At 42.1% G+C, this 9689-nt stretch overlaps 1 protein-coding gene across 1 annotated transcript; it reads left to right on the top strand.

Annotated features, from left to right (window-relative positions):
- The first annotated feature begins 2992 nt into the window (after positions 1-2992).
- Positions 2993-9685, top strand: desmb (desmin b). Its single transcript, XM_058618494.1, has 9 exons — positions 2993-3631; positions 5842-5902; positions 6025-6120; positions 6491-6652; positions 7346-7471; positions 7565-7785; positions 7981-8024; positions 8331-8419; positions 8855-9685. Exons 1-9 carry the CDS (start codon positions 3054-3056, stop codon positions 8894-8896), a joined length of 1419 nt encoding a protein of 472 aa, XP_058474477.1. The 5' UTR covers positions 2993-3053; the 3' UTR covers positions 8897-9685.
- Positions 9686-9689: the final 4 nt, after the last annotated feature.

The following is a 9689-nucleotide window of genomic DNA, read 5'->3' as shown; positions in this document are numbered from 1 at the left end:
CATTCAGAGATTCAAAAGTATCAGGAATAATGAAAAATATCATTGCATTACTAAAAATGGAAATGTTCTGAGCAAATTATTTGATGTGAAGCAGTAAATTCATCATTTTTCCTCATGCTTTTGCCCCCCCATTTGATTATGTTTCCAGTTACTTATGTAAATATAACACTGTCTCTTCCTCAGCAGCCATATTCATTTATTACCTTATCATTAGCCTTATATAGTCCTAAACACAGGAAGAGAAGGGGGAGGATAGAGAGAGAGAGTATAGGAGAGAAAGACAGTAAGGAGGAGGAGGAGAGTAAGGAAACGACGAAGAGGCGTTTACCTCAGCTGTCAGCTTTCATCATCTCTTGTGCTGCTGATGAAGCCCAGAGGGTTGAAAACAAACACACACAATTTTCAGACTCTATTAATAGGCCTGCGAGCACCAGGCTGCAGCAGTGGGAGAAATTAAACATACGAGGATCATATTTCTCCAAAACTTCTCATTGTTATTTCTCACCTCAGCTCGCTTCATTCACATCGATGCATTTTTAGAGATTTTCCAGCAGCACATCTGGAAAAGGACACACGTCATGTCATGTCACGCCTCTGCTCATCGTCATCCACCAGTGGATCACAGCTGCTTCAACTGAATTTGAGTCTAAAGAGAGCACACCTGTCTTCTTTTGGGGCCATTTGTTCTTCCAAGGAAGGCTTCCTTCTTAAGCATCAGAAATTTGCATGCAAAATAAAACACTGTTTAGTTAGAGTTGTCAGGGACGGGAAACGGATTGTTCTTCTGTTTCAGACTAATTATATCTGCGAGCACTTTCTATCTTAACACCTCCACCTAATTAGCACTTGTGTCGTGCACTTCTTTGTCTTATTCAACAGATTCAACTTATTCAACAGATGCACTTAACGCGTACATTTAATTAAAGTGGTGCAATTATCTGGTAAAAACAACCTACAGTGGCCGAAGGCAGGTGTGTGCAGTGACACATTGAACATGAATGGATGAGCTGATTGAGTCACAGGATGTGAAGCAGGTAAACGTGTGCACTGAGACGACAGCCAGAGGAAAGACAAGAACAGGCAAATAGAAAATGACACAACGTGAATTATCAGGAAAAATAAACAAGGTATTTCTGTGGTATTTAAAGTGAAGAAAGGAAAACACAGTCGCGAAGAATGGGACTGGAAACCTGGAGGTGAGGCCCAGTCAAGCTGCAGGGAACATGTGGTTTATCACCATGAAGGAACAACATCTGTAATGTCACAAATGTTTTCGTTAGCTACATCTGCATTAACACATGACAGATTTTTTATTTCTAAGTGTATTTTAGTTCTGCTCCCATCATATCTACTGGGTTTTTATTATCTTAAACAACTAAAGTCTGTGCAGCACTTTGTTTTGTTGTTGTTTTAAAGTGCTTTACAAATAAAGTTGGATTGGATTGTTATTCAAAAAGCATGTTTGCATGTTTCTCAGATCACAGGATCTGTTTTTTTGCCAGAACTGAATGACTTGGAGGCACAAACATCTGGCTGCAGATGTTTTTAACTCATTTCAACTGGTTTTAATGTCACTGAGCCTTCATTTCTAATCTATTTACTGGCTATTTATTTCTTGTGATGATTAATGTACTGTTTGTTATGTTCTGTCACTTGTAAACTGTGCTGCTGCCTGTCTCGGCCAGGAAAAAGGTTCTTAATCTCAAGGAGTCTTATCCTGGTGAAATAAAGGTGAAGCTTCCTTGGCAGCTGTTTTTTCCATCCTCCCTGAATAAAAGAAAATACCAAAAACAATCCACAAATGTAAATAATTCCACGAGCCCAGTTGAGTCCAGTGTGTGTTCGGCAGGTGGAGGGAAACCTCCCTCTAAAGCCACTTTCCTCTCACACGTCGTTATGATATCATCATTAATAGTACATGATGTTTGGAGATGTGGAGTTTTCTCCTCCCAGTCTCTCAGGATGGGATAGTTTTCCTTTTTAAGGCAGGTTAGTCAAAGCATGTCCACCCCCCCTCCTCCCCCCCACACACACACACGAACCGGCACTGCCTCACCATGTGTGGATGCTACACACAGTTTCACAGAAAGCCACTGTCGTTGCATCCTCGCATTGTAATGTCGTGAGATCACGGCAGCAGCCGGAGACGATTTTCCTCATGGAAGTGTGTGTGTCATCTTCATGGTTTCTGCCATCTCTGTGGTTAAGGATCAGCTACAGTTGTTTGTGATTTTAGGAGAGAACTGTGGTCACACTTGAAAGTTTCAAGTTAAGCAAATCAAGTGTGACTTTTTTTCCCAAGGCATAGTTTAGACCAGTGATTCCAAAAGACTGGGACCCAATAAAAGTTTGCCTTTCTCTCTATGTTTCGAATCAGGTGCATAAAATGAAATTGATATTAGTTGCTACAGATATGGCTGTAAATAAGTCGCTATATTACGCACAAATTTGCTCTCGTCATGATTTATATTATGATTTAACATCCTTTAATAGAAAGTTTGGGCAACACTGGTTTAGAACATCATGTGCTCGATGGGCACAGCAAAAAAAAAAAAACTAAAAAGCTGTCTGTTCCTGACTTAAACACATAATGTAAACAGATGTATCTTGTTTCACAATAAAAATCCACCTTTTACTGAAAAAAAGAAGACAATTTTGTTCAGTTGGCATCTGAAAAGTTAAAATCTGTCAGTTTTTAGGGGCTTGTCGTGTCATGTGCCTGATGACAAAACAAAACAAGGGATTTGACTTTTAAAAGTAAGGAAGGACGGAAGGAGGTGACAGGGTTATATGTGAAAGGGGAAAGGATGTTAAGAGACGGAGAGAAAGTAAATGAAAGCCAGAGAAGGAAAATGGAGGGAGAAAAGTGTTAAAGACAAATATGAATGAAGAAAAAGAAGAGAGAGACACAGAGATATTTGAGGGACACGGGGAGGGAGGAGGGGGTAAAAATGAGGGAGGGGGTAACTACAAATAGCCAGAGGCAGTGGCTTCTTCTCCAGTGCTCTTTTTCTGCTGCCGCCCTCTCCAGCCTCTCCAGCCTCTCCTCCAACATGGCCTCCTACAGCTCCTCCGCCCAAAGTGCCTCCTCTTACCGCCGCACCTTCGGCCAAGGCACCTACGCCTCGCCTTCCCTCAACCGCTCCCTGTTGGGCCACAGCGGCGGCAGTGGAGGCAACGTCACCTCCAGGGTGTACGAGGTGACCCGCACCAAGGCCTCGCCCGCTTACCGCGTGTCCTCTGGCTACTATGGCGCGCCGGTGGCGTCGTCATCGAGGGCCTCCGCCGCGCGCTCCTACGCCGGCATGGGCGAGACCCTGGACTTCAGCCTGGCCGACGCCCTCAACCAGGAGTTCCTGACCACGCGGACCAACGAGAAGGTGGAGCTGCAGCACCTCAACGACCGCTTCGCCAGCTACATCGAGAAGGTCCGCTTCCTGGAGCAGCAGAACCAGGCGCTGGCAGTGGAGGTGGAGCGCATGCGGGGCCGCGAGCCCACACGCATCGCCGACCTGTACGAGGAGGAGATGAGCGAGCTGAGGAGGCAGGTGGAGATCCTGACCAATCAGAGGTCGCGCGTGGAGGTGGAGCGCGACAACCTGGCCGACGACCTCGACAAGCTCAAACTCAGGTGGGAGGGGCCACAAGAGGTGTGTGTGTGTGTGTTTCTTTAAGAAGCGAGAGAGTACGTGTTTGTGTGGACTTGTTTGTATGGCCTTTTCTGGCGCAAACGCTGACCTATTCAGGACCAGAACCTGGTCCTAATGAGGCAGAACCTCATTTCTGAAGGGACTGGTTAAGTTTAGGGCTAACGGTAAAGGTAAGGCATTAACTAGTTCTGGTTAAGATTATGATTAAGGATTTGTCTAAATGAAGTTTTCATGAGAAAACTATTAGCATTAGAAATGCTGAAAAAAAATCACATATACTGTCTTTAAAAGTTACTTTAAAAGGGAGAGAGCGTTAAAGGAATCTATGTGACTAATTTATTCTATTTATTTTATTATTTTTTGCATTAAACGTTCAATATTTTATATAAATTCAAGTAGGAAAGAAGGAAATAAATATCTCTGTGATGCCCTCTGCTGTCTGTCTGCAGCCACACAAGGGTGAGGAGGTGTGTGTGTGTGTGTGTGCGCGTGTGTGTGATGACACACAGATGTGTGTGTGTGTGTAACGTCATGTCTCCTTCACTTAAGCAGCCGTGTGGGAGATGGCTGAGTCTCAGCTGGACGTGCTATCAGCTGTTTGTTGTGGTTACACACAGTATTTTTAACCTCTGACGATTGGGCCTGGTTTTTAAATATAGTGAACAAAGAATATAGCAGGGTGCAAGTTTTTAGAACACAGCAGCTTATATTGTTTACTGATAAATGACCTACACGTAACTAAAATGATTACACTTGTTTGTACTTCACTGTTTTGTGAGCTAAGCTTTTCATATCCAGCTTTGAGCTTGAAATGAATTGTCACAATGCAGTTATTATCATGAAAAGGATGTAAAATAATGTTTACTTAGCTGCTTGTTAACTACAGGCTTAGGCAAATTCGTAGAAATAGTAAAAAAAAAATGTGTGGAAAATAAACAAATAGAATGATACAATTGATTGTATTAATATTTTTTTAAATAATTTATGTATAGCAGTAAAATTTGAACTAAATTTATGTAATGAAACTATACAACAGAAAACAATTAAACAGGTGTTGATAGTGTGGTTTTGTTATTTATTATAAATTAATTTAATAATTAAACGTTAACATTTGGATTAAAATGTTATATTATTAATGAACTCCTCAACACTATTCTTTAAAAATATATTAAACTGTACAATATGATAATGAACAGTGTCATTTGCTGCTGTATAACCTGTTAAAATTGTTATGTAATATCTATTTATATATCATGTAGTCAGTCAGTTTTAGCTCTTTTGGGATTATTAGAATCAAGATTACATTAATCCTATATATGATGTAACTACAGGATTAAAAGCACAGATGAGGCTGATATTTGTCTGGGTGTATTGATAATTAGGTGAATCACAGTTTAAATTTAGACCTGACTGTGGACTTTAGACTGGACCAGGTCTGAAATTAGGCTGATGATACTGAGTAAGACGTCATCAGTCAGCTCTGAAGACAAAAAAGGTCAAACAAACACTCATCTACTGCTGTTTGTAATACCGAATACTCTCTGGGACAATAAAACCCTATGAATATTGTGTGTGTTTCTGTTTTACTGCACAAGTCTGAACAAAGATAGAGTTCTCACACACACACACACACACACACACCCACACACACACACACACACACACACACACACACACCCACACACACACCATGTTAACATTGTCCTCTTCTATAAAAGGAGAGGAAAGAGCTCAGCATATTTGCAGGATCTCTAATGATCTGTCCCTGTGTGTGTGTGTGTGTGGTTTACATTTGAAGTGCCAGCATCATAAAGATTCCGACGGAAGACAGTGCTACTGCAGTCCAAATAAAATCTAAAATAACCACTGCACTGGAAAGTCCTTTACAGGGATTAATACACTTGTCACTCGGACCGAGACAAAAACGTAGCTTTTATCTTTAGGCTTTATCTTCTTTTTATTGCCATCAGGATTTAGTCTCCCTGATACAGTCTAAATTAAAGATGCATAATAAATAAAATGACTTGCTTAAAAGGGTTACAGTGACATCCAGTAATGCTCGTCTCCCTTTAAATCGCTGCTTTTGTTCTTTTCAATTTATTTTGCTTGTGTATTTGTACATTTGCACCTCATTTGTTACCTGATAATTACTCATCTGTTCATTCTCTACGCCCATTTCATCTCCATTAAGGCTCCAGGACGAGATTCTGCAAAAGGAGGATGCAGAAAATAACCTGGCTGCTTTCAGGGCGGTGAGTCCTGCCCAAAATAAACGTCTATTTTTAATCCACAAATTAAGCCTGCACATGCAAAACATGTATCTAGAGGGAATTATAGAGAGTCTTGCAGTTTCTTTACTGATTTGTGTGTGCAGGATGTGGACGCTGCCACTCTGGCTCGTCTGGACCTGGAGAGACGCATCGAGACTCTGCAGGAGGAGATCGCCTTCCTGAAGAAGATACATGAAGAGGTCTCTTCTTCTCTGTCTGTCTCTCATGCTGTCCTATTGTTATTAATAATGACAAGTCCTAACATCTGTTAAAAAGGTACAAATAATCATAATAATCAGAGGGAAATTAAAAGACGATTCACTAGGAGTCGCCGCTATGTTCCGGGTGCCGCAGTTGGCCTCTTTGTCTTTCCGTCTTTCCATCTGTTGTTGCATCTGTCACTCTGTGTGTGAAGAGATTTGGGGAATCACACTCAAATCTCCCTCAGCAGATGTACGGCTAAAATAACCGACCAACAGAGGCTTGTGAGTGTGTGTCTGTGTGTGTGTGTGTGTGTTCCTCACAAGCGCATCCCGCAGAGACTGACCCGCTTCCTCCTTCCTCCCGCAGGAGATCCGTGAGCTGCAGACCCAGATGCAGGAGACTCAGGTTCAGATCCAGATGGACATGTCCAAGCCGGACCTGACAGCGGCACTGAGAGACATCAGGGCCCAGTACGAAGGCATCGCCGCCAAGAACATCTCAGAGGCCGAGGACTGGTATAAGTCAAAGGTGAGAGACAGACAAACACTATTAGTGACCAACTGAGCTTTATGATAAACAGGTAAGAAATAAGTGAGAAATCCACTTACCCCTTTGTCATTTCGCAGCAGAAAGATGTCCTTCATCTTTAGGAATCTGCTTCAAAACACTCGGGCTGGTTTGTCCGTTGGGTCTGCTGTAGACACAAGATGGCAGCCACAGTAAAACAAGGCCCTTGCTCTGAAGTACATGTAAAATGCTTAATTTAAAGCTACAAATGCTATGAATAGGACTGGGACGTCTGACAATTACACAAACATGACGTGTTAAAACACATAATACAGTACTTTAATTTGGACTTGGTCCCATTTTTGCAGCTACAATAGCTTCTGTAATTCTTGATAGACTTTCCTTGAGATATTGAAGTGTTTCTATGGGAATCTGTCATGTATGAGGTCAGGCTTTTGGTTATAGTATACTTAATTTATACCAATATTCCCAAATTTTACACACTGGACCTTAAAACATGGTGGATTTTCAAGACCAATGTCAGATTTACACGGTATACGACCAATCTTTGGGTGTCAGATCAACCGAGGGCAGACCGAGACCTTTGCATCTCAAAAGCCGACCAAAAAAAAAACAAGTCTCTCAGCTCTTCTTGTGAGAGTACACAGACCTTTACAGTCAGTTACACTTGACCTTTGACCTCTGCTCCCGCAGGTGTCCGACCTGAACCAGGCAGTGAGTAAGAACAACGAGTCGCTGAAGCAGGCGCGACAGGAGACCATGGAGTTCAGACACCAGATCCAGGCCTACACCTGCGAGATCGACTCACTTAAAGGCACCGTAAGTCACACACGCACACACACACACACACACACACACACGTGTATGAGATCAGATTCACTTCACACCCGTCGTCTCTTTGACAAACGGCAGAACGAGTCCCTGATGAGGCAGATGAGAGACATGGAGGACCGTCACGGACGCGAGGCCGGCGGCTTCCAGGACACCATCGCCCGGCTGGAGGCGGAGATCGCCAACATGAAGGACGAGATGGCGCGCCACCTCCGCGAGTACCAGGACCTGCTCAACGTCAAGATGGCGCTGGATGTGGAGATCGCCACCTACAGGAAGCTGCTGGAAGGGGAGGAGAGCAGGTGACGCTGGAGACCAGCAACAATCATATTGTGCACTCAAAGTATTGGATGAAGTATTTACGTATAAGCAGATTTAACTTAAGTTTTAAGGACCAAAAAGAAATGTTTGTCAAAAATGACTTCAATTTAACAGATTAAGAGTTTTAATATTATTTTAAATAAATATTAATCTGCCTCTTTTTCCCCACTCTGCAGAATTACCTTGCCTGTGCAGAGCTACTCTACCCTGAGCTTTCGAGGTACGACCATATTGACTGGTGCCTGAACGCACCACTGAAGCATTTATCTTTAACCAGCAACCCACAAGATGTTGTTACTCCTAATTTATGAGGCACCATTATTAATTAATGCCATACATAAAATAGGTTAAATACATAATTAATACACATAACTGTTTAAATATCTAGAGCTTCACAACAACCAGATTATTACCACATCTTTACAAATACATGCAGATTATTATCTGGTTGGATTTAATGTAAATAATACATGTCACAGTCAGACACTCTGACACTGATAATGATATTAAAACTGTGTTCAAACAGAGACCAGTCCTGAACAGCAGCAGAGAGCCTCTGAGATGCATTCAAAGAAAACAGTTCTTATCAAGACCATCGAGACACGCGATGGAGAGGTAAAGACACTTAAAAATCAACAGTTCGGATTTTAAAAGTAATGCTTTTACATTGTCATCTTTCTGTAGATATAATAGCAAAGACATAATGTTCAGTATTTTCATATTTAATCAGGTTTCATTGCTGCAAGCTTGTTTTTCCCCATTCCATGCGTGCGTGATGCTCCCGAGTAAACACAACAACACTTGTAACAACAAGTTGAGTCAAATCAATGCCATCCAAGCATCATCACGTCCCATCTAAGTAAAAACAAAAACTCACAGCAGTCACGTTCTCTCTGGGAAAATATCTTTTCCAGGCGAGTTGTGACAAGTTGGCGCAGCTATTTTATCAATTAAAAAAAACGACACTGTTATGCTTTGTGAGTGTGCAGCAGCAGCAGCCTGCCTTAAAGTGCATCTTTGCGTCTGACCGTTTACGTTTATTCCCTCCAGGTTGTCAGCGAGTCGACGCAGCACCAGCAAGACATCATGTAAATCATCTGCGGAAGTGAAGGAGACAAGGGAGACGAGATAAAGATGAAAACCAACAAAAACAAAAAAAAGACGCACAAATAAAACTAGACGGAAAAGACTCATCACTACATCCTGTACTGCTGTTGCTTAAAAGTGACCGCAATGTGTGAATTTAAAGCAGCATCATTTTGTCAAGAAAGTCTCCATCCCAATTGTCAAAAAATAATATTAAAACACAGCATTTTTGTGTCCAAAAGGGGAAAAAAATTACACACTTTTGCAAGTGTCAGAAAGTCCATTTAGCAATTGCGACCAATTATTCACATCACACGTTTGCGTTCACAACTCTTACAGGTCAGAGTCCTAGTTTTTTTCCACCCATTAGGAGCAGAATAATGTGGACGGCGTGTGACTGAGGTTTTGTGCTAATCAAAGGCACGCGGGGGAAGGACAGATAAGGAGGAGGAGATAGAAAGGGAGATTAAAAGATGTCTGGAGATAGAAGGAGAGGTTGTGTGAGGTAGGAAAGAGAGAAGCAGAAGCAGGATCATCATCACTCTAGTGCAGGGGTTTCAAACTCAAAAGACCTGCGGGACAACGAGCATCTAGTCTGGACTGAAAAAAAAGCTCAAAATGTTGGGTTAAAAAGACAGAATTTCAAAATAAAAGCATTTGTGTTGATATGGAATGTTGATACCGGCCGAATGAACTCAATTGGAAGGCCACATACGGCCCACGGGCCATGAGTTTGAGGCCTCTGCTCCAGTGACTCGAATATAGTTTCCTATAATAAAAGTGAAGTGGACTCAACGTC

The sequence above is a fragment of the Solea solea genome, chromosome 2 (assembly GCF_958295425.1).
Source record: "Solea solea chromosome 2, fSolSol10.1, whole genome shotgun sequence".
NCBI classification, from domain to species: domain Eukaryota; kingdom Metazoa; phylum Chordata; class Actinopteri; order Pleuronectiformes; family Soleidae; genus Solea; species Solea solea.
Note: the sequence above shows the minus strand (reverse complement) of the source record. Positions and strands in the feature narration are given on the sequence as shown.

What these genes read in the sequence shown, in the direction of transcription:
- desmb (XM_058618494.1), top strand. Translation starts at nt 3,054, where the DNA reads ATGGCCTCCTACAGCTCCTCCGCCCAAAGTGCCTCCTCTTACCGCCGC. An exon ending in CTCGACAAGCTCAAACTCAG is followed by an intron (nt 3,632 to 5,841) that starts GTGGGAGGGGCC and finishes ATCTCCATTAAG; the next exon opens with GCTCCAGGACGAGATTCTGC. An exon ending in TCGACTCACTTAAAGGCACC is followed by an intron (nt 7,472 to 7,564) that starts GTAAGTCACACA and finishes GACAAACGGCAG; the next exon opens with AACGAGTCCCTGATGAGGCA.